Source organism: Echiichthys vipera (genome assembly GCF_963691815.1).
Source record: "Echiichthys vipera genome assembly, chromosome: 15".
NCBI classification, from domain to species: domain Eukaryota; kingdom Metazoa; phylum Chordata; class Actinopteri; order Perciformes; family Trachinidae; genus Echiichthys; species Echiichthys vipera.
The window spans coordinates 2,185,201-2,210,200 of NC_139840.1; the positions used below are offsets into that span (position 1 = coordinate 2,185,201).

General features: G+C 47.4%; 1 protein-coding gene across 1 annotated transcript in view; it reads left to right on the plus strand.

The window, feature by feature from the left end:
* myo10 (myosin X) overlaps positions 1–25,000 on the plus strand; it is a 141,863-nt gene that overhangs the window by 22,377 nt on the left and 94,486 nt on the right. Inside the window, exon 2 of the mRNA XM_083928079.1 lies at positions 23,561–23,659. Coding sequence (XP_083784205.1) covers positions 23,561–23,659 — 99 coding nt within the window. The remainder of the gene's footprint in view (positions 1–23,560; positions 23,660–25,000) is intronic.

Consider the following 25,000-nt stretch of genomic DNA (forward strand, 5'->3'; position numbering starts at 1 on the left):
CCTAGTTCATTTGACCAGTGTGAGTGCAACCGCTCCGCGCATAACTGCGGCCAGCTGGCCGTCCACGGCCCGTTTGGGAGAGGTGGGCTTTTTTAAAGCGTGTTTGCACATGTACGAGCACGAGCGTGCGCACGTGTACGAGCATGAGGCCTACGGTGGCTCTGACGTCATTTCCTGTGCGCCTGTCGGGACGTAGAAAAAAGAAGGAGGGACCATGCGCGGACATTTCAAACAATGGCGGTGAAAGGTTCACGTTGGTGTGATGCGGAGGTGGAGTGTTTACTGCAGATTTGGTCGATGAAAAGATTCAAAAACAGTCGACAAGACGCACAAAAACTCCGAGGTCTACGGAAAGATTTGGAAACAAAGCCACGCATTGCCATGACGTCATCGATGCGTGTGACGTGTTACGGCGTGATGACGTATAGGCAGCAAGAAGCATTCTCCGAGGCCCAGGTAGTGTGAGTACAAACGGGCCTGGAGGGGGGGACAAGGACCCTAAAGCACGGGGCACGGGACGGAGGCACAGTGTGAGTGCGCCCTAAGATCTTCTCAAGGAAACATCAGTGACAGCGGTAAACTATTACTGACATAATACCGTTAAGACGTTATAAGACGTTATAACATCACCAAAGACAACATTAAACATGTCGTAAAGAGATTTACCCGCGTCAAAGTGCTCCACTCCACTGTCTTTGTTCTGCAGTGTATTTACAGCGCTGCATAGTGACTACACAGCTGACTCATAAACAGTAGCCTCATTATCAAACCGGTGTCATCGGCGTAGAGCGTTATCCGAGCGAGTTACCAGAACAACACAATGACAGCTGTTAACGAGGCGCGCTGACTCAAACGGACTCGTTCCGGAGGGCAACACATGTCTGCTGTCATCAGGAATTCATAACTCTGGTGAATGAATATTTCAGGGTTTGTTTGAGGGAAACTAAAGGAGACTGAATGTTTGCTCAGCGGCTGTTAGACGTATTATATATTGATGATATGGAGTCTGCAGTGTGCAGCTTTGTTGTTGTTTATTTAGTTGTATTGTGACACATTGTAGTTTGTTCCATATTGGTTGTATTAGTCAACAAAAGCTGCTCTCTGGTTGGACTCCTTTGTATTCTTTGGGTCTTGTTCTTATACGTCTTTGAATCAAAGTCATCTCCAAATTTAGTAAAATACAGAGATGCAATGTCACCTAAGTAAATTATGGGCACATTTAATACTGTGTTGATGTTTTCCTATTTATTTTAAGTGTTTAATGCATAGTATAATTAATTCATAATAAGTTTATTCAACTTTATAATATTTAAACACTGTAAAAGTCAAACCTCATGCTGTACGATTTTTCTCCAGTCCTGGAATTGGTGATATTGATCGAGACAGAACAAACAAGTGGACAACCATAACAAATAACGACAACATTGAACAACGGCTAGAGAAATAAGTGGTATAAGGGGGGAAGGGGTCAAAGTGGTCTAAAATACAGACAGTAACACTAAAGAATTAAACATGGTCTCATCTCTCATCTCATCTTCAGCCTCTTATCCGGGGTCGGGTCGCGGGGGCAGCAGCTTTAGCAGGGGACCCCAAACTTCCCTTTCCCGGGCCACATTAACCAGCTCTAACTGGGGGATCCTGAGGCGTTCCCAGGCCAGTGTGGAGATCTAATCTCTCCACCTGGTCCTGGGTCTTCCCCGAGGCCTCCTCCCAGCTGGACGTGCCTGGAACACCTCCCTAGGGAGGCGCCCAGGGTTCATCCTTACCAGATGATCCTGAACCACCTCAACTGGCTCCTTTCAACGCAAAGGAGCAGCGGCTCTACTCCGAGTTCCTCACGGATGCTGAACTTCTCCCCCTCTCTCTAAGGGAGACTCCAGCCCCCCTCCTGAGGAAACACAGTTCAGACGCTTGTACCTGGACCTGGTTCTTTGGGTCCTGACCCAGGTTTCATGACCACAGGTGAGGGTAGGAACCAGGACTGAGCGGTAGATCCATAGCTTTGTCTTCCTCAGCTCTCTTTTCATCACAACGGTGCGGTAGAGCGAAGATGAGATGATGCTGTTACTGACAAAGTTAAACCGACAGAAGTGGAATCAAAATCACTTTCTTCACTGAGGCTTAAACTGAATACTGAGTCATGTGGTGACACGTGGCGTGCCGTGGTCGGGCCCGGTGTCAAGTGTTAGAAAACTACCTGTTGCTACGGCGTCCGCCTGCAGAAGTGAGACAAGAAAGTAAACGTTCCAGCAGCGATAATGACAACGCAGGGCTGAGAGAAAACTGTAATTAGAGCAGCAACACACGGCACGGATCACAGTGAAGACCCGTGTGCTTCAGGGTTGGATCCTAGGAAAACATAAAAGCTGACACATCTGTGAACGACACAAGACATTTACACATTTGCAAAGCAGATCTTTATAATACTGAATGGAACATACTAAAACAGGACTGCAGGTTCATAACTCAAGTCAAAAACGGTCTTTTCTTCTCCAGACAGTCCCGTTGAATGTGCGTCCAACGGATGATTATTCACCACATCAGCCCCTTGTGTGCAACACGCTGCTCTGATTAATCACTGCGGAGCAAACATACGATGTGATCAACCAGTCAAACTGATCCTGACACATTTGGGTTTGTCATCAACGTAGATGATGGTTTAAAAATGGCCTAACTGGTTAACACGTGATCTTTGCAGTGTGATTGTAGCAGCTCTGCTTGGTTTGCTGGGAGCTTAATAAGTTGAATATCTTATAAAATCAGGGGTGAAAGTAAGCTGGTACTGTCCGGTACTGCCCGGTACTGTCCGGTACTGGTCCTGTGCGCCTGTTGGGACAAAAAAGAAGGAGGGACCATGCGCGGACATTTCAAACAATGGCGGTGAAAGGTTCACGTTGGTGTGATGCGGAGGTGGAGTGTTTACTGCAGATTTGGTCGATGAAAAGATTCAAAAACAGTCGACAAGACGCACAAAAACTCCGAGGTCTACGGAAAGATCTGGAAACAAAGCCACGCATCGCCATGACGTCATCAATGCGTGTGACGTGTTACGGCGTGATGACGTATAGGCAGCAAGAAGCATTCTCCGAGGCCCAGGTAGTGTGAGTACAAACAGGCCTGGAGGGGGGGACAAGGACCCTAAAGCACGGGGCACGGGACGGAGGCACAGTGGGAGGGCGCCCTAAAGTAATGAATTAACTCTATTTTTCTCGGTGTGCACTTTGCATTATGAAAGTACTGGCAAGAAATAAAAACTACTGGATAAAGCACTTAGCAAAGAGGCTCTTTACTGAGTCTACAATTTAGACAACGTTATATATTGAAGGTTGTACTTTGTGCTGTAGACGACAGGTCCTCAGAGGAACTCTTGGTTCTGCGTAACTGGCTTTAGATGCAGATTAGCATCAGGTCCATGAGCTAACGCACAGCAGCTCTATCTGCAGTGGTGTTTTCTGTGTGATTTCCAATGCTCTGCCTTTCCTTGTGTGTTTTTCCCGTGGTGGTTTGATCGTGGTCCAACTCAAAAGAGGTTCCAAGTCTCTCCCTGACAAACTCGCATGGATCCACCCTACAGCTGCTCTCCAGATCCACAACTACATGCCTTTTAATTATCCACAAAGCAGCTGAGGATAACACTGAGATCTCCCAAAACTGGATTTCTCTGAACTTTTAGAGAATGTAGCGTGGGAAAGTGTCGTCCTCCCATTTGTCTGAGGCTGAAACGGATTCATAAAATACGTCATGTGGTTCGTGTGGCGTCCCTTTGAGTCGGTATCGCTTTCATCACCTGGTGGATACCTCTTCATCAGGTGTCATTGTGCTGGATGGCTCCTGATAACCTGATCACTGACAGCAGGAGGACGATCGGCCGATGAGCAGCAGCTGCTTCCTATGGAGCCTCCAGTCAACACCTCTGCTCCCGCCCACTCTCTGACACCGCAGTGTGCCGAGTGACGTGACCTCTGACCCCTCCTGACAATGGCTTTGTTAATAATTCAAACCTACCAGGTGTTGTGTGTTGTTTGAGTGGGTTGTGAGCTGGTGTTTTAGTTGAAAGCTGCTGTCACAGTTACCCGGGCGTGAGGCGGGGTCCACCCTGGACAGGACGCCAGTCTATCACAGGACACATAGAGACGAACAGAGACAGACAACCATTCACACCTACGGGTGATTTAGAGTCATCAATGAACCCAACACCTGCACGTCTTTGGACTGTGGGAGGAAACCGGAGAACCCGGAGAAAACCCACGCAGACACGGGGACAACATGCAAACTCCACACAGAAGGGCCCCAGCTGGGATTCAAACCAGGAACCCTCTCGCTGTGAGGAGACAGTGCTAACCACCACACCACAGTGTCGCTCCCCTCTGATTTCAATTCATTGTCCAAAGAGTAAATATAATATCAAGTCACATCAGGATAAAACCTTATGGTGAAAATGCTAGCATGTTAGCCTTATGTTAGCATTGTCACTGAGTATATTAGCGTTAGCATTAGCAAAGCAGCGTCCTGTCTAACTCAAGTACAGCCTGACAGAGCTGCCGGCATGACTGAAGCCGTTAATAAGTCGATGTCAATCCTCCACCGATGAAAACTAAAGGCACCAGTGGATCAGACGAGAGAAAAGTGACCGTTAGCCGTCAAGCTAGCCTTTGTTCATCCTGTTTTAGCCTCACTTGTTTACCACAGTGATACATATTAGTAGCTGTTAGCAGTGAAGTGAGTAAAAAGGGTAAAGTGGATCATCCCTGGCAGCGAGGTGAGGCCACATGTGTGTCCGAGCCCGAACTCCCACTCACACAAAAAAGAAACCACACTCACTTTGTAAATGTTGACCACCTCTGTGTTGAGTCTGGGCTCTAAATATATCCCGACCACGGAGCCTCTGAGCTAATGCTGACGTCATCGTTGGTTGAAGAGAGGAAGAGTTGATCCTGTGCTCCGTGGAAAGGTTGAAAGTCCTGGATGCAGTTTTTGTTCATTTCCGCTTTTTAAGGTTAAAGTTTTTTAACCTTTTTCTGTCTTTGTTTCCAGAGAACCAGACATTTAGCCAACGCTCGTGATACGGGACGTTATGAATGAGTACGGTTTCTGCTGATGTCTATAATAATATATCGAGATATAACGGTCGGTTCGTCTCTGCCGTCAGCTCAGACTGTGTGCGGATTATTAAATCCTTAGCCCTCTGAAAAGGAAGCACGATGAAGCTAACACTCTCGTTTTGTTCTTGGTTTTATTACAATATGACCACGAGTGACACAGGTCATAAACCTGAAACAATTAATCTAATACAACAGGTTACATATGAATATAGTCATTAAATTATAGTTTTGCGTCTGTCTTTAGTCGTTTTGTCATGTTTTTGTGGTGTTTTGTGTCTGTTTTTAGTCATTTAGTCATGTTTTAAAACTTTTAAAAAGCTATTTTTACTTTTTTACAATACCTTCTACTGAAAACAAACAGACTTTTTTAATATATCAATCAAATGTCTTCTTATGAGTTAATGTAATGAATTGCAATAAACACAGCGGACCCAAATGCAGGGTTCGTGCACCTTTTCCGAGGTCAAATTCAAGCACTTTTCAAACACTTTCAAGGTCCATTGTCAAGGTTTTCAAGCACCTGAACGAGCCGGAAAATGATTAAACAGTGTCACAGTACCAACATTAGCATCTAACATTACAAGCAAAATGCTAAAAACAGCCAGCTAATTGCTAGCTTTGAATGCTAATGGATCAAGCCTAGCATGCTAATGGGAAGCTAGCGAAAATGCTAATGCAATGAGCGCTAAATAACACTCTTTGTCTGCATTCTCATATCACTCTTCCAGGAGCCCGACAGTGAAATAAACACCAACATGTGGTTTATTTACAAGCTACACATTGTTAGCAGGTTCGTTCTCAGCTACAGGTTCAAAAACCCCGACACAACTGACGTGTTCAATCCCTCCTGACGTTACATCCTTTCAAAATATGTTCTCCGGTTCCAAGCCTCGTCTTTCTCCAACGCCGCAGTGTCGTGTTCCCCGTTGTTTGAACAATTCTGAGTGTTTAAAAAACAACGTAAATGTCATTTGACCTCTACCTCTCAATGAACAAAGAGTCTAACTGAAGAAAGACGGCATCCTCGCTGTTGTCTGCTTCGCTTTAACGGTGCGTTTGGACCCGGAAATCTTATTTTGAAAGGGCGAACAGTCAGATAACACTGTCAGTCACGCTGACCTTTCAAAATAAAAGGTACAAAACTCAGCCGTGAACTTCACCTCAACCCTCCATCTTCCTTATTGTTTACATGTTCGGCGTTTAGACCCTGAAATCTTATTTTGAAAGGGCGAACAGTCAGATAACACCGTCTGTCACGCTGACCTTTCAAAATAAAACGTACAAAACTCAGCCGTGAACTTCACCTCAACCCTCCATCTTCCTTATTGTTCACATGTTCGGCGTTCAGACCCTGAAATCTTATTTTGAAAGGGCAAACAGTCAGATAACACACACAGTCAGTCACGCTGGCCTTTCAAAATAAAAGGTACAAAACTCAGCCGTGAACTTCACCTCAACCCTCCATCTTCCTTATTGTTCACATGTTTGGCGTTTAGACCCTGAAATCTTATTTTGAAAGGACGAACAGTCAGATAACACCGTCAGTCACGCTGGCTTTTCAAAATAAAATGCAAAGGTACAAAACTTGGCCTCAACCCTCCATCTTCCTTCTGTCTCCTGCTGTTCCTGGCACACTTCATCCACTTTGGGGGGGGAAGAAAACGTTATCTCAGGACGCCGTAACAGTCGTGTGGTAAATCCGTGTGATGAAGCTTTCACAGTGACTCCGTGCGGCGGATCTCTCTTTCCATCCGTGCCTCGTTTCCGGGTGTCATTTGTGGTTGTTGGTCCGAGCGTTTGGCTCTGAAAGCGTTTGCAGGGACTCGGTGGTGAGCGCAGTAACTGAAGCTATTAGCTAAATATCTGCTGTGTTTTGACAGAGACGTTAGGTTTCACTGGAGTGTAGCGTTTTAATTTCGTGTTTCCTGCCGTCCAGGGTCGGCTTTCTTGCTGCGGTGGCCCGCGGCAGCTGAGTAAACGCAGTTCAAACAAACCCCTTCCAGCGGTCGTCCCTTCTTGGTCCTGGTCTCTCTCGTCCTCCCAGATGCGTGTCTCTCTTTGTGCAGTTAACAGACAACCTCACCGTGCTTACACCCGTTCTGTCGGTCGACTCTATTGAGGGTGATGAGCCGTTTAGACTGACTTCACGTTAAGGGACAGATCATTGAACTCAGCGGTGTCAAACTCCAGCTCACAGTGTCAATTTGGTCACATTTTTGTGGTGTTTTGCGTCTGTTTTTAGTAATTAAGTCATGTTTTTTTGGTGTTTTCATTTGTTTTTAGTCATTTTTCACGTTATTGTGGTGTTTTGTGTCTGTTTTTAGTCGTTTTGTCACAAATTTGTGGTGTTCTGCGACACAAACAGCTCTTTACCTTCACACACAGATCCTCTGCCTCCCACCGCTGCTGAAAACTCCTGTTCTCCATCTTTCTTTTGGTCGTTTTTGTGGTGTTTTGCGTCTGTTTTTAGTCATTTTTGTCATGTTTTTGTGGTGTTTTGCGTCTGTTTTTAGTCATTTTGTATCTTTTTTAGGTGGTTTGTGTCTGTTTTTAGTCGTTTTGTCACATTTTTGTGGTGTTTTGCGTCTGTTTTTAGTCGTTTTGTCACGTTTTTGTGGTGTTTTCACCTGTTTTTAGTCGTTTTGTATCTTTTTGTGGTGTTTTGCGTCTGTTTTTAGTCGTTTTGTCACATTTTTGTGGTGTTTTGCGTCTGTTTTTAGTCGTTTTGTCATCTTTTTGTGGTGTTTTGTGTCTGTTTTTAGTCATTTTGTATCTTTTTGTGGTGGTTTGTGTCTGTTTTTAGTCGTTTTGTCACGTTTTTGTGGTGTTTTCACCTGTTTTTAGTCGTTTTGTAACTTTTTTGTTGTGTTTTCATCTTTCTTTACTAAAAGAAAAAAAAAGACTGCAAATGTGCATGTGTTCCTTCTCTCCAGATGTGTAACGTTGAACCTTTCCAGTGCAGGTCCTTGTTCTTGTCGTGGTGTTTCTTCTGTTTGATTCTTTGGTCACAGCCACGGTGACAAACAGCTCTTTACCTTCACACACAGATCATCTGCTGAAAGCTCCTGTCCTCCATCTTTCTTTGGGTCGTTTTTGGGGTGGGGTGGATTCAGTGTGTCTGCAGAGACCGGTAGCATGGATGCTCATGTGTGTGAACAGAAAAGTAGACGTGTGTGTGCTTTATACTCACGGGCCAGCTCTCACAGAACCTGGATATGATCTTGCGGGACAAATATAATTACAACGCAGGCCAGATTTGGCCCACGGGCCTGAGTTTGACACCCCTGATTTAACCGGTCGTGCAGTTGGAGAGACTCAAAGAATCTCAGCAAACAGAACTAATCCCCCGTATCAAACACACATTATTACTCTTAAAAGCTTAATGCTGTTACACAAAGTCAATGCAAAGACGTGAATGGGCAAGATGACGCACAATTAGACTTATTCCCACTAGGGTTGGGCCGTTTGGCAAAAATATCTGCTCATGGTAATGACTGAGTACTGATTACAGTTGCTGGGGTGACGCGGCAAATCAGGTCCCCAGGACAGGTGATCTCATCGTGTTCCAGTGTGGGCTCGCGTCCAAGCGCGGTACTGTTCACCCAGTCACTCCCAAATGCAACCTGTGAAAATCTGATCAACACTATTCCAAACTCCAGTCAGCGACTCCTCAAAGCGTCTGATTGGCTGTGAACTAGTCCATGTGTTTAGTGACTGCTGCTCCAAATGATCATGTGATAGCAATTAGTCACAGATCATCCACAGTAGACAGAGTGTGTGTGTCTGTGTGCATGTGTGTGTGGTCAGTCATTGTTCCAGATGCACCGGCTGATTTGTTCTTCACTCCTTGCATTTGCATATGGCTCCTCCCCTGTGAGGATGACCCTAACGACAACGGCAAACCTGTAGACACCCAACTTCTTGCTGGGGACTGTATGTATACTCTCCGGGTGCTCAGGGGCCATGTAGCTCAGTGTGCCGGCACCTCTCACCCCCGCTGATCGGCCCTGACGACTCTTCCTGCGGTACTCCTCCTTTGTGAGTTTGTATTTATGTGTCTTGGTGTGTTTTTGTGCGATAAACACAGTCCTGCATTCTCCATCATCATCTGTCGCCCATAGAAACGGCCGACCAACCACCAGTTTCCTTTCTCCCACAATGCAATGAGTCACTCTGTTCGCCCCTTACAAAAAAAGCCTTGTAAATGCTGACACAGCCTTTTAGCGGGTCAGTATTTCTGTGGGGGAGCGGCAGCTTCCACCCTAAATCAGTTCAACATCCGAAATGATCCAAACTGGACCTGCAGCATGTTTTTAATAAGCCCTTGGACGTCTGAATATTCAGAGGGAGCCTTCTGTCGGCCGGATGTGGCTGCAGAGCTCCTGCCTCACATGTGGTTTCAATTAACCCCGTACGAGCTAGCAGCCATGTTTTTGCACTCGTCTCCGTCAGAAAAGCAGGAATTCTTGATTTTCTGTGCCTCGCTCACGAGCTGAGCGGGTGTGATCAGGCTGTGATTGGCTCCGTTGTTCCGCCGCCGCGTCGAGGAGCCGCAGACGCAGGAGGGATAATGGCTCCTGCCGCGTTAAATCTTTCTCTCTCTGGTCATTTTGAAGGGTTCATTTGTGTGATTTTGCACGCTCCTGTTGTGGAGTTTGAAGCTAACATACTGCATTCATTTGGAGGCCGGGGTGGTTTTTGTTTTTGTCTTCATGGGAACTGACACGAGTGGGTTTGAGTTCGTATTTTAAGGCCGACACCAGAAGCTTTGGGTTCCTCAGCTGGATGTTTAATGTATTTTACACGTTGCTGCTACCATCTGCTGAAGCATGCAATATATTTTTAGATGTTCTCTCTCCCAGGCCCCAGAATGTGACGGCAGTGAGACTTTCTGGTTTTGTGTTCAAGAGTGATCTGCCATCTTTCAAATCTCCATTTTTACACTCTGATTTCTTTCTGGACCTGATAACCAACACAGCATACCTATACAACATTATAATATACATTATAATGACATGGCTCATTGCTGCATACTGAGTACCGTATTTCCCGCACTATAAGTTGCACCTAAAAACCTTCAAATGTCTCCAAAGCCGACAGTGCTCCTTATAATCCGGTGCTCCTTATATATGGACCAATATTGAGCCACAACAGGTCTCCAACTACGGTGAGCAGCCGCCGACTCTATTTCCCCCGTAGAAGAAGTAACGCGCGGTGCATGTTGAGATATACGACTGCGTGAAGCGTGCCGTTTCATTTCCATGTGTGTGTTTGTGTAAAGAGCCCAAAATGGCTCCTGTTAAGAGACACGCTTACGACGCAGAGTTTACACTCAAGGCCATTAGTCACGCAGCAGAACACGGGAATAGAGCAGCAGCCAGAGAGTTGAACATGAACCAATCAATGGTGCCGAAGTGGAGGAAGCAACAAGACGACCTCCCCTCACTGTTGTGTTGACATTCCCTTTAGCGCAGCTCCATCTAATGGATGCAGAACGTGACCCCAGCCTCCACTGTAGCGTCTTTTCTATGCGCCTTATAATGCGGTGCTCCTTATAGTGCGCAAAATGCGGTACTTGACGTACTTTTTCTACTTAAACGTGCAGTCGGTAACATTTGTTTGATCATATTCACTGAATCAGACGCTCTGCTCCGATAGAAAAACACAAATCATCCGGTTTTAGAAAAAGAAAACGTGCCTCTACGTGCACCTAGAGCCTGTTGTTTGTTTTGCAAAAATCCACCGCGCCCGCATCATCCTGTCCACTCAGCGCAGAGCTGACTCTCAGTCACAGATCGTGCACACGCCGCAGATCCCCCCTCCCCCGCTCGTAGATCCAGTTCCAATATCACAGGCACACGCCTCAAGTTAGCATACGCTAAATGACGTTAGCAGTTGCAATCTATGAGTAAGTTAGCCAGCCTACTTCCATGTAGCGTGTACTCCATGCTTTTAATTGATGAGAGAAGACACAGGCACTTTCACAGGAATCTGGTGCACGCGCACTTACGAGCACTCGATGGGAGCGAGGTAGGAGCTCGGTGGTAGAGGGGGAGGGCCGTGAGAGTTGTAAACTGAGTCAGCTCGATCTGCCAGACTTTCTGGACTGTGGTTTTGCAACTTTTACTGAATTAAAAGATCTGATCCACCGTAGTTACAAACGAAGAAAACATAGTGAAAGTTTTGTAATGTCGACGTAATTATTTCATTTTGCGCTCACGCCGTTTAGTTTGACAAAAGAACCCCCTAAATAAACGTTGTTAGACTCATACCCAGACTTTTCAGACAGCAAACACACAAAGACACAAACACACGGACGCACACGGACGCACACACCTCTCTCTGGTATTTGATAGATGCTGTTTTTGCGCACAGGCTCGACTCATAACTCTGTATTTTCGACAAAAACCATCACCCCCAAGTCTCCGTTAGTTCAGCCTGAAGTTTGGAAAACCTTCTGGAGCCTCTGATGAAATAACATGTCATGTATCGTAAACTCCAGGCTTCAGCAGACGCTCAGGGCAGAATAATCTGTGGCACTGCTCACTGAGCTGGGTGGTTAAGTGGTATGTAACGTCTAATTAAGGGGTATTAAGGTCTGGAAATTCACTCAGGGGAGCTGCAGTGAAGGCAGCAGTTCCTCTGACAGATGATGTGTGTGCATCCTATAGATCCAGCTCCCGACGTCATTCACTGAAGGCTTCCAAGAGTTTTTACGTTGAGACTCGCAGAGGAGATTTTAGCTCTCCCTCTTTTGCACTCGAGCCTTCGTTTTCCCTTTAAAGCAGAATCAAACGTGTGTCAGAAGTGGATGAAAGAAGAATCTGCTTCCAAAAAGATAACTGGAGATAAGAGCTGTTTTTACAGAGCGACCCGCGGAAGAACATTAAACAAGCTGCACTTCAAAGCAGATTTCATTACACATGTCCACAATCAACATCATGAGAGCCGACCCGACCTTCAAACGATGAATATGGAATCTAAAGAGAGAGTTTTAATCACGTTACAGGCTCCATGAACGGCAACCTCTGTCTGTGGTGCTTTAAAATATCTTGACGTCTCGCTTGCGCATTGAAAGTGACTTTAGTCCTTTTAGACTTAATTTAATAAGATATCTCGTTGTGGAAAATATCTTCAAATACTCTAGAGTTAAGAAAGTCTCGTCTCTCTCCCCCTGTCTCTCCTTGGCTTTGGATCAGTGGTAGAGTGGGTCGCCCTGCATTTGAGTTTCTGAGTTGAATTTCTGTTCCTTAAAGCATTCAGATCCTTGGTTAGCACTAGCATCACTTCCCATTTAGCACAACAGCAGAGTAGAGCCGGCTGCTACTGAACTGCCTCGACGCTCCGAACGCTGGTGATTGGTGCGATGCTCCAAATGTGATCAAGGTCGCACTCACTCCCTCCGTCCCATGGCCAAACACGGGTAAAGTCTGGTTCCTTTGACCAGTGTGAGTGCAACCGCACCGCGTCTAGGAGCGGCACGCTTGCCGTCCACGGCCCGTTTGGGAGAGGAGGGCTTTAGTAAAGCACGTTTGCACGTGTACGAGCACGAGCGTGCACACGTGTACGAGCACGAGGCCTACGGCGGTTCTGAGGTCATTTCCTGTGTGCCTGTTGGGACGAAAAAAAAAGAAGGAGGGACCATGCACGGACATTTCAAACAATGGCGGTGAAAGGTTCACGTTGGTGTGATGCGGAGGTGGAGTGTTTACTGCAGATTTGGTCGATGAAAAGATTCAAAAACAGTCGACAAGACGCACAAAAACTCAGAGGTCTACGGAAAGATCTGGAAACAAAGCCACGCATCGCCATGACGACATCAATGCGTGTGACGTGTTACGGCGTGATGACGTATAGGCAGCAAGAAGCATTCTCCGAGGCCCAGGTAGTGTGAGTACAAACGGGCCTGGAGGGGGGGACAAGGACCCTAAAGCACGGGGCACGGGACGGAAGGACAGTGTGAGTGCGCCCCAAGATATGATCACATCGCGTGTCTTGCGTTTTCATCGCGTCTGTCCACATGCGGTGTGATCGCAGCTTTAAACTCCATTCGGCAAGGTATTAAATTCTGTAGCTTCAATGTGTACCTGTGTACGCTAAAGTTTCATTTCAGTAGTGTATCTTAGAATCAATGAAGGGTCTTTAAAGAAGCTCTTCAAATGTATTTAATGTAACTTCAGGATTGTTGCACCCTGATGCACAGAGTCAGAGTGTGTGTGTGTGTGTGTGTGTGTAAGCTGATGCATGGCTCTGAGAGTTTGTCATGTGTTGATGAATCTGATTGCATGTGAGTGTGTGTTTGTACACCGCTGTGCATGTGCAGCCGTGTACTTATAGTGAGAAATGTGTGCATCTGTATCTGCAGATAAATGGGTTCAGGGTGACGTGTGTTTAGTGTTTGTGTACTTGTGTGTTTAATCACGTATGGCTGTGTGTTTATTTTGGTGTGTGTGAGTCATTGTGAGGCTTTCCCAGACCTTTTCCAAAAGTCAACACAGCAGCCTAATCAGTTCCCACAATCCCCTGCTCTCTCTGTGTGTCTCCATTCATTCAAACTAAATGACCTCTGCCTCTGAACCCGTGTTGATTGGCTCTCCTCAAAGGCTTTGCGAGTTGATTGGTCCGTGCTGCACGCTGGCAAAGGCTCAAGGTCAATCAGCACTCGACCACTTCTTCCTGGCTGCGTTTCCCAGACAGCAGCTTCCCTCCAAACACCGCCGTGAGCACGGTTTCTTTTGTGTTGTCACTCGCTGTCATCAGCACGCTCAATGCTTTGACTTTTGTTTTAGTTTTTTTTTACCCTCAAGAGCAAAATTCTTTTCCTGCTTTTACAGAAGTTTAACAATCGGGTGTGAGATCTGTCCCGCAACAGCTGGGAGACGTGAAGAGCTCGACTTCCGACTCGACTCTCTGAAGCCATACGTTCTCCTCTGAGAGCGTTAAAATGACACAGTGTCCGCCTTCAGACACTCAAAGGGGCTTTTGAAATAAAAAGTATCAGCACCTTGAAGCCCCTTTCACACATGCACCGCAAACTGGAAGTTATAGCTTTACCTAGCGGAGCTGAACGCAAATGGTCATCAAACAGACTTTAGAGCCATAGATCTCTGATTGAGCCCATGTGTGAATGCACCGGCCCATTGTGCGGCGTATTGTAGGCGAGCAAGTTGGCTTTTGATGAAGTTCGAAAGAGGTGATTTACACAAAGACGCCAGTGAAAATGTAAAACCGGAGAGACGACGAGATTCAGGAACTTCCGTCGGTAAGAGCTGAAATCATCAGAGAAATTCAATGAGCAACAAGAGACTTGGTTGTTTATGATCAAATTATGAAGTGGTTACGTGTCCGCGGTGTAATCTGCGTGATAGCCCTGCTGCCCTCATGCTCTACCTGGGCGCCACCCCTCGCTTAAACCAACTTAGTTCCAGTAAGTGAGAACTCATCTCACACTGCCTGTGTGAAAGAGTAAAGCCCTGTTTACACGACAACGTTCGCGGGTCAACACGACAAAATACTTGATCAGATGTGCCTTTGGTTTAGACAGAGACAGCGTTTTTGTGGCTTAAAGAGTGTAAATGTTAAAAAGGCTCCAGCGTTGTGTTTGCGTGTAAAGGTAGAAACACTAAAGTGAGCTCTGATCTGCTCCAGCGTTGTGTTTGCGTGTAAAGGTAAAAACACTAAAGTGAGCTCTGATCTGCTCCAGCGTTGTGTTTGCGTGTAAAGGTAAAAACACTAAAGTGAGCTCTGATCTGCTCCAGCGTTGTGTTTGCGTGTAAAGGTAAAAACACTAAAGTGAGCTCTGATCTGCTCCAGCGTTGTGTTTGCGTGTAAAGGTAAAAACACTAAAGTGAGCTCTGATCTGCTCCAGCGTTGTGTTTGCGTGTAAAGGTAAAAACACTAAAGTGAGCTCTGATCTGCTCACGCTGGCTCTCTTGGCATACGTGTTTCCGTAACCTCCGTGTGCAGAGTTCAGGTAAACAACAGCAAACGTGTCGGACTGTTTCCATCAGTGGGACGTTCAAGTTTCCTGGGTGGGAGCCGGGGCGATGGGAGGCTGCAGCTACCTGGTAGAGAAGGGGAAGGAGGTTCCTACGCATGTGCGAGCACTTGACGTTGTTGTGTGGCAGTGCTCCACAGAACAACCTAGTATACCACATCGAATTTCAGACACTTTTGCGTCACCGTATCTCCCCCGAAAGACGTCTACGCTCAGAAAAACGAGTGAGAACCCAATGCAGCTATTGCTTGTCCCTGTCTAGATCGTCTCCGTCTAAACAGGGCCTAAGTCCTCGTCACATCGTCTGGAGTTCATTAGAGAAAACCAGTGCTCTTATGTCCCCTCCTCCTCCGTTGGCTGGACGAGAGCCAAGCTAATTCAAAAACAAACAAAACACCAGAAGAGAGACGGTTACTCTACTTTAACCCCAGTCAGAAAAAAGCCGTTTTCTATAAAAGTTAATGGTTAATCATCTAATCAGCGGTCCGGTGCTTATCACCCAGAGGCAAAGCCAAACAAAGAGCCTGATACTGCCGTCTGCCGTCTGCCTCGCACTGTGACCGGGACTGCAACAATGGAAATGCACAGGTACCTGCAGGACATGAGAAACATCTGTGTTTGCTCGCCGTCTGCCAGTCTGGTCCAACCAAGTACGGGCAGCGTTATTGTTCACATTTAAGAAAAAACATCTGCTGCATAAGTGTTAAATCTACGAGCGTCAGCGCGGAGAGATGGACAGTAAATAATGATATGATGATAAATAAGAATTCCTCTTTGAGAGCGTCTTGAATGACGGTTTCTGAAGAGGTTTCAAGGACTCTTGGATCCCGAGACAAAGAGAAACACCTGCACTCAGTTGAGTTAAAACAACAAAACCCAAACAGGTGCAGAAAAGCCATTAACCGCCCTTTCAAAGATCACATCAACGGAGCGTGACGCGCTGCTTCTGAGCCGTTGTTCACCTTTGGAACTGGGGATTTTTAAAAGTGATGCTTTCAGGAGCAGTGGGGTTTTTCAACGCCATTATCACAACCATCTTTTCTTCTGATGTGTGAAGGGGGGGGGCGTAATGAGCGTGTGGGGCTTGTACAAACACGAAGCAGATAATCTGTTCCACTCGGTCGACCGAGGGAAACCTGCTGTTACCCGCAAGGACGCGGTTGGTGGAGACGTCTTTTTAGTGTCTATAGGCGGATCACACAACTACAGCTGGTTTGTTTGTGTAAGAGTTTATGCACTCAACCCTTTTTCCTAATACCTCAACGTCTCAAAAGTTAAATGTTGTCTGAACACGACACAGTCAAGTCTGAGATGAGGGTTTAAATCAGGAAGTAGCAGATCAAAGTAATAGAGACTGCGAATCTGTTCATTTGAAGACAACTTTGGGAAGATGAAATGACAACGTCTTGCAAAATACATCCCATGGGAGCTGTGTTCTTTGTGTTTTTCAAATATTCATTCAGACAAACTTCATGGGAAAGCAATACTTTCATTTTGTACCCCTCAAAACGCCCGGGGTTGTATTACTTTCTCTCTCATCTTCAGCCTCTTATCCGGGGTCAGGTCTCGGGGGCAGCAGCTTTAGCAGGGGACCCCAAACTTCCCTTTCCCGGGCCACATTAACCAGCTCTAACTGGGGGATCCTGAGGCGTTCCCAGGCCAGTGTGGAGATCTAATCTCTCCACCTGGTCCTGGGTCTTCCCCGAGGCCTCCTCCCAGCTGGACGTGCCTGGAACACCTCCCTAGGGAGGCGCCCAGGGTTCATCCTTACCAGATGATCCTGAACCACCTCAACTGGCTCCTTTCAACGCAAAGGAGCAGCGGCTCTACTCCGAGTTCCTCACGGATGCTGAACTTCTCCCCCTCTCTCTAAGGGAGACTCCAGCCCCCCTCCTGAGGAAACACATTTCACGAGCTTGGACCTGGACCTGGTTCTTTGGGTCCTGACCCAGCTTTCATGACCATAGGTGAGGGTAGGAACACCTAGGGAGGCGCCCAGGGTTCATCCTTACTAGATGCCCGAACCACCTCAACTGGCTCCTTTCAACGCAATAATAATAATAATATTTTCTAATATATAGCTTTTAATAAAGATTCTACATATTCAATCTTTAATTTAACACAGTTTTTGCTCACAGCTTTGCCTCCAAGTGTCTGTGGCCAAACAGATCCGGTGTAGACACTGATGGAGGACTGCAGCTGCTGCTGATGTGCTGCTGATGCGTGTCTGGTGCAAAGCGGGTCAAAGTTCAGCAGTGGTAACACGGTGTTCGCACCCTTGACACGCTGGACTGCTGCTGCCTCCTTTACTGCTCGATTACTCTGAATCTTCCGCACGGCTTCTGTAAACTTCCTCTTCTTCCACGTCTGACGGATAAAAAGAGGCGGCAGCATTAAGTGCCCGTTGTTTGCGAGCGCAGCGATGCGTCTCTCAGAGAACATACCAGCAGTTGTGTCGAGTCAGTTTTAGTGCTCACAAAAAAACAAAAAAAATGGCCTCACAGTCTTTCCCATTGAAGGCTCTCATAGAGAGGATGTCTGTGGACACAGGACCCTGTTTGTTATGGGAGAGGAAGAGGAATGTCTCCAACCAGACAGCTGCTCATTTCTAACCCCGCCGGCGTACGAACGCTCCCACCAACGCAGATCCTCGCCCCCCCCCTCCACCTCCCAGAGTCCCGCAGAGAGAGCATTAGCCACACATGTCGAGGTTACACGGGGAAAAAACAAGCAGGGGAAGGGTCACCGCCTGGGTTTTACCCCCAGAGCTTTCAGGACGGGAGGTTTTGTGTCGGGTGTTTTGGTTTCTGGCCGGTAGGAGGTGTCAGGATTGAGACAAAGGCCAGGAAGAGGCTTCTCCCTGGGCGATTGAGACATGTGGCGGACATGAAGATGTTATACGGGACAGTGGTGGATGGGCGGACGGAAAACAGGAAGCTCAAACTCAACCAGCGTGACAGTTTAACATTGGATTGGTGCTGCTTTACTGATGCAGCTTTCTTAAACAAGTGCTCTTTGGACCCAAGGTCTGTCACGAGAGGCTGTGTTTAATAAGTCATAACCAGAGAATACAGAGCAACACTGCTTTGAAAGATAAAAGAAGCCTTTAATAACTCGCCATACGTGTTTCGACTCGTTCAAAAAGAGCTTAATTTCACCAAATAATGCAGAAACTGTCAGTGGACTAACACTTGTAGGATATAAGGCTCATTTATGCTCTACGTTAGATACGGGCGGAGCCTTCTGTGCGTCCTCTGCGTCCGTCTCCTCCGTATTTCTGTCTGTACCCTGAAAGCTGACGGATGCGTACAGATACGGAGCAAATGCTGCAGTACCACCTGAAATCGTAGGGGGCAGTGTTGAGCACCGGACACAGAAAAGTGGCGTGAACATCAGGAGCGAGCGAGTCATCGAAGCCCCGACGGACGTCCTGAAACACTGAAAGAGACGTCGGTCGTCACTTTGTCTCATCTGTCAAACCAACGCGTGGAATTCTCCGTCCACACTCTGGGACGTCTTTAGTGTCTCACAGACCACCGCCGTCTACAACGCTGCCGCCATTTTGCCTCCTTCTCAACAGACGCAGGGTGGTTATCCTGCAAAACGACTAAGAATAGATGCAAAGCCACCACAAAAAAAGATGCAAAATGACTAAAAATAGATGCAAAACCACCACAAAAAGATGCAAAATGACTAAAAATAGATGCAAAACCACCACAAAAAGATGCAAAATGACTAAAAATAGATGCAAAACCACCACAAAAAGATGCTAAATGACTAAAAATAGATGCAAAACCACCACAAAAAGATGCAAAATGACTAAAAATAGATGAGACATTTTGTCTCAGGATGCTTCTCTCCTCCATCGCCTCCATCTTTGTTGGGGTCAAACTTTACTGGATGAACTTTTGATTGTGAGCGACGCCCTCTAGAGGATGTTTAGCTCAACGTCCATCCAACGTAAAGGAGCACGAAAGCGTGAGTGCAGAGAGGATTAGCACGCTGATAACGCACAAAATAAGAGCAGAAATGAGCCTGAGTTGAGTTAATCGACCGGTCTGTCTAGACTTTTATGTTGTTGTGAGATGCTGAGACACTTGAATAACCCTCCCTGTTTATAGGAGTCCCGCTGCGACGCCTCTGAGAGACTTGACTCAGGCTGGACTGGAGCGAGAGGCTCCGAGGTCTCACCGGTGCAACAGCTGGGCCTTGATCCTCAGCTCCCAGTCCCAGTCCTGACTCTTTAGCGGCTCATGTGTTGACATTAGCGCGGCTGAGGCCCGGCTTCCTTTCATGTCTCTGAAAATCCAACACAACAGCGGCGGTCGGTGGAGTCTTCATTTCAACGTAGGTTGGTTTTGCGTTGAAAGGGGGTTTCGTGACATCTTGAGTCTATAACAGCGGACGGATTCGATCCCCGGTTGGTGCGTGAAGTTTAGAGAACACGGTGGCGTTTGTTGGTGGAGCCTTTTCAGCACAGCGAAGGTCAACGCTGGGGAATCTCAAACATCCATGACATCAGATGGTTTGACGCCGGAGGGGAGGTCAGACTGAGCAACATTAATAAACCACAGAATAAGACGGGGGGGGGGGGGGGGGCTTTCACAGCCTCGGTTTGCATTCTTCTGTTGCACATCTGAGGAGAGTTATAAGCGCTTAATGTGTGAATTCATAACTCCTGAACCGTGAAGCCTACAGATAAAACATTTCCCTCCATTCGCTGCTTCAACACAAACACGCAGCTCCACCGTACAGATGTTGCGTGCTGTTCTTCCTGTAACTACTGTGTAAACACGCACAGCTCTCATACGAACCAGCATTCGTTCTCACACATTGTGCGATGGCGACCAATTTTAACCCTCCTGTTCTCCTAAGGGTCAATTTGACCCCATTTAATGTTTAAAATGTCTAAATAACGACGTCTTTTGTTGTTTTTTTGCTTTATATTTATGACTTTTCCTCATTTTATGGGGACAACTCATAAAAAACCTAAAATTGGCACGATTATATGTATTTGTACTTGTGTCATCGGTGTTCCTTTGGGTCAGTTTGATAATCTGGATGATTTAATCATTATTATTATTGTTTATTTTACAATTCAAATATTATATGAGGTCAAATTCACGCTACTGTCCTTGATAACGCCCGATGTCAGCTGGGATCGGCTCAAGCCCCCCAGTGACCCCGACAGGGACAAGAGGCTGAAGATGAATGAATGAATGAACATTTACTGAGCTTAAAAAAGACGCCTCCAGCAACACAGAGCTGCCTTTGGACGCCTGCCTGTAAATAATGCCGGGAAATAACCGTCGTCTAACGCAGCAGCCTGCATCGGCCGATACTGCGACACCTAAAAAACGCAAATATCGGTCTATCACTAATACCATCCACCACTTTTCTATTGTTTCGTCACATCCTGCCCTCGTACTGTAGTTTCAACTCTGGGGTCCAGAACCGACTCCTTTAACCTGCTCTGTTGGTAAAGCATCATGCAGCCCTGCAGGCGGGCGTACGGACGTGCGGCCTCTCTAGTGTGTGTTTCTTTTAATCCATTAACAGAGATATGCAGCTCGGTGGCTCGTTGTCTTTGCTCCATCGGAAAGTACAAACGAGATCTTTGATGTCCAGAGTTCGGGCGATCGGCGGTGATGAATGAGGGAGAGGACAGGAGGTGAGGCGCAGGCTTCTGGCACCGAGCCCCAGTTTCAAAGTGGGCTAGTAGCTCTGTGGGTCAGAGCGTGTGAGTGTTTGTAGAGACGCGAGGGAGGGGGGAGTGGATTAAAGGGGAGGGAGGGAAAGCACAAGGAGATAGTGTGCCACTGTCAGATGCCTCCTTCCCTCCCCTCAGCGGAGAGATGGCAGGCGGCACACGCTGCCCACAAAGAACGTGCATGTGTGTGTGTTTTTCTGTGTGTGTCGGGGGTTAAAAAGTGCGCTGGTGTGACGAGGGAGACCCCTCTCTTTCTTTCTTTCTTTCTCCACCCAAACTGGACGGGAGCGTCAGATTCCTCCGGTGGTGCACATGAGGAATGTCCATAAGGCCTCTGGTGGTAAACAGCACACGCCTCCTCTTTGTGCACGACACAATGGAGCGTCTTCCTTTGTTTGGTTGCTCCTGTTGCATCAAAGAGCAGCACGGCGTTTTCTGTGTGTTTGTACGCACTGTAGGGGCGGGCGGAAATGTCATATCATAGTTTTTTTTTACAGTAAAATCAGGATTATCACGTTTTTTTACATTGATTTTGAATTATTTTAGAAGTTACTGAACAGTGCAACCACAGTATTTCCCTACTGGATGTAAAAACATAGCCCTCAAAGAGGAAATCCTTCATTCATCTTCAGCCTCTTGTCCCTGTCGGGGTCGTGGGGGGGCTGGAGCCGATCCCAGCTGACATCGGGCGTGAGGCAGGGTCCACCCTGGACAGGACGCCAGTCTATCACAGGACACATAGAGACGAACAGAGACAGACAACCATTCACACCTACGGGTGATTTAGAGTCATCAATGAACCGAACACCTGCACGTCTTTGGACTGTGGGAGGAAACCGGAGAACCCGGAGAAAACCCACGCAGACACGGGGACAACACGCAAACTCCACACAGTGCTAACCACCACACCACCAGTGAAGACTTAACACAGAGCTGCTTAAAGCTCCTGTTGCCTCTGCTGCTGCGGTGTGACGGTTTAGGACGATGTGTGTGTGTGTGTGTGTGTGTGTGTGTGTGTGTGTGTGTGGCAGGTCCGGGTAGAGGCGGCCTCTGTGAAGTGACGGCGCCCACCTGTTGTCGAACACATTAGCAGTCCTGCTGGTGCACGGGGCATTTACCAGTTTTTGTAAAATGAGAGTCTGACGCCGGCGTGCTGTTAGGACAGGATACTTTCATTTTCTACTGTCTGTAGTTTGCTCTGATTGGCTGATGGTCGTGTCTTGCGGTGCATGAGGCGGACGAGCCAATAGGGTGATTTGTGCAGAGCAGAGAACAGCAGAGGCTTGAATGAGCCCTACAGACGATGCTACCACCTTTACGATCGTCACCACGTTCTGATCCGTCGCCATCTAACATCCTCAGATCGCCTACTCATATTTCTATGTTTCATTTTGTACATAAGCTTGATTTAAATGAAATGAACTCATATGGCGACATCCCTGCAGCAAAGTAAAGACAGACGAGACGTTCCTGTCAGAGAGATGAGTTCAGGGGTTTCCTGCGAGCGTCCCCAGAGCTTTGGGATCGTGCCGCTTCCTCCTTCAGAGAGGACGGCCGGGGGTTTAGAACAACACACAGCTGCCCTCTGATCCACTGCTGACACTGCAGACCTGAGCTTTACTGTGTGTGTGTGTGTGTGTGTGTGTGTGTGTGACTATCCATCCATTCATCCCTAACTTTTTCCCAGCCAGGTGCCCCTCTCTCTCCGCCCCACCAGGACTTCTCTCTGTCAGAAATAGGGCTTCGTGGGTCAGAGGTCATTCATGGGTCTGGTTCAGAAAGAGGAGGGGCCTCTCTCTCTCTCTCTCTCTCTCTCTCTCTCTCTCTCTCTCTCTCTCTCTCTCTCTCTCTCTCTCTCTCCCTCTCTCTCTCTCTGAAGTGCAGCGTTTGTTTTTATCATTAGCATTAGCTTGTCACGCTAATGAACAGAGGTGCATGTGGCTTTGCGATTAAGAGGGAATCCACCTCAGAGCCCCCTCGGTTCTTCAGCTCAGTCGTATTTCAGCGAGGGCAGAGGGAGCAGCGTTTGGTGCTGCGGCTTTTTCCCACTAAATATAATGAAACAACCGTTAGAAGAGAGAACACACTGTACTATTTCAGAACTGAGGTTACATCCAAACCTGACAAACATCAAAAGACCCAGTTACAAACCTCCAAACGTACAGTTAAGACTCCGACTTTCCTCCTAAATTCCCCAAATTCTCTGCTAATTGTGCACAAACGCAGCAGCGCGGGGGCTCTGCAGCGATTAAACATCCAGCTGTTGGCCTGAGGGGGAAACTCTGCAGCAACCAGGACCAGTAAACTCAACAGGTCAACGGGTATTCAAGTGTTTTCTGAGTGTCGGTCACTAAAGAGCATCAATAAACATGGAGGTTTACGGGGCCTCCCGGGCGACGGCAGGTACGGATCTGTGAAACCCAACACTGCAGCCCGGGGCCTTCTATTGGTCAGGGACAGGTCAATGTCATGGTAACGCCATGGCAACAACAGATGGAGGCTAATAACAGCTTATTTTACCATCAACACAGAACAAAGTATAACATTACAAAGCCCCAGATTACTGAATAATACCAACTCTACCAATGAATGTGCACATTAGTGTTCTGATGTTTGCATTTGAACGGCTTTCGACTATTTTCTTTCTTTTCAATGTTCTGTTTTTCTCTTGCAAGTATAACATTACAGTCTATGTGCATGCACTTGATGAGTTTTGATGAGTAAAAGGTTCTTTGGTGTCTTTCCCTGCAGGGAGAGCGCGTGTGGTTACGGGAGGATGAGCAGTGCCTGCCCAGCTCCGTGTCCTCCTGCTCTGGAGGGGTTGTTGTCTTTGCCACGGACTACGGCCAGGTAAGACCCGCTGAAGCTCCTCTCATGTGACTGACGGGTGCACAAGACGTAGAAAACACACGAGAACAAGAGGCACCAAAGGTTTCCTGTGCATTAGTTATGAAGAACACAAAAGTTCACCAGGCAATCTCTAAAATCTGAGCTAGGGAGATCTGAGGGCGCACTCCCACTGTGCCTCCGCACCGTGCCCAAACAGGTTCCACGGGTAAAGTCTGGTTCCTTTGACCAGTGTGAGTGCAACCGTACTGCGTCTAGGAGCGCCACGCTTGCCGTCCACGGCCCGTTTGGGAGAGGTGGGCTTTAGTAAAGCACGTTTGCACGTGTACGAGCACGAGCGCGTTTACTGCAGATTTGGTCGATGAAAAGATTCAAAAACAGCCGACAAGACGCACAAAAACTCTGAGGTCTACGGAAAGATCTGGAAACAAAGCCACGCATCGCCATGACGTCATCAATGCGTGTGACGTGTTACGGCGTGATGACGTATAGGCAGCAAGAAGCATTCTCCGAGGCCCAGGTAGTGTGAGTACAAACAGGCCTGGAGGGGGGGACAAGGACCCTAAAGCACGGGGCACGGGACGGAGGAACAGTGGGAGGGCGGCCTGAATCTCCGGCCTGAGCGGAGAGTTGCTGCAGTGCTTCAGACGTGGCGAAGTCGTAAAAGTTAATGCATTAAAGACATTTAAAGCGGGCGACTCTGACCACTGTGCAGAAAAAGGCCTGTGACCTAAGTGTCCCTCAGTAACACCAGACCCTCTCGTTCCCACGTGTCTTCTTACGATGACAGATTATTTCATAAACCTCCAAGAGAGCAAAGGCTTAAAGAGGTCCACCTATAATTTGGGATCAGCTCAAGATGCTGCAAATCCCCCCGAAGCCCATCTGGTTCAGCATTACCTCTTTGATCCGCGTGTTGTGAAAACAGCACATACAGACGAGGTGAAGGGCATATGGAGCAGGGCTCACCGCCGCCGTTACGAGCGCGTCAGCTTGGTTATAAGGAGTTAACATTTATCAGCCCGTCGGGTCGTTTAAGGGCGTACTCACACTGTCCATCCGCACCGCGACCCGTGCTTTAGGGTACTTGTCCCCCCCTCCAGGCCCGTTTGTACTCACACTACCTGGGCCTCGGAGAATGCTTCTTGCTGCCTATACGTCATCACGCCGTAACACGTCACATGCATTGATGACGTCATGGCGATGCGTGGCTTTGTTTCCAGATCTTTCCGTAGACCTCTGAGTTTTTGTGCGTCTTGTCGACTGTTTTTGAATCTTTTCATCGACCAAATCTGCAGTAAACACTCCACCTCCGCATCACACCAACGTGAACCTTTCACCGCC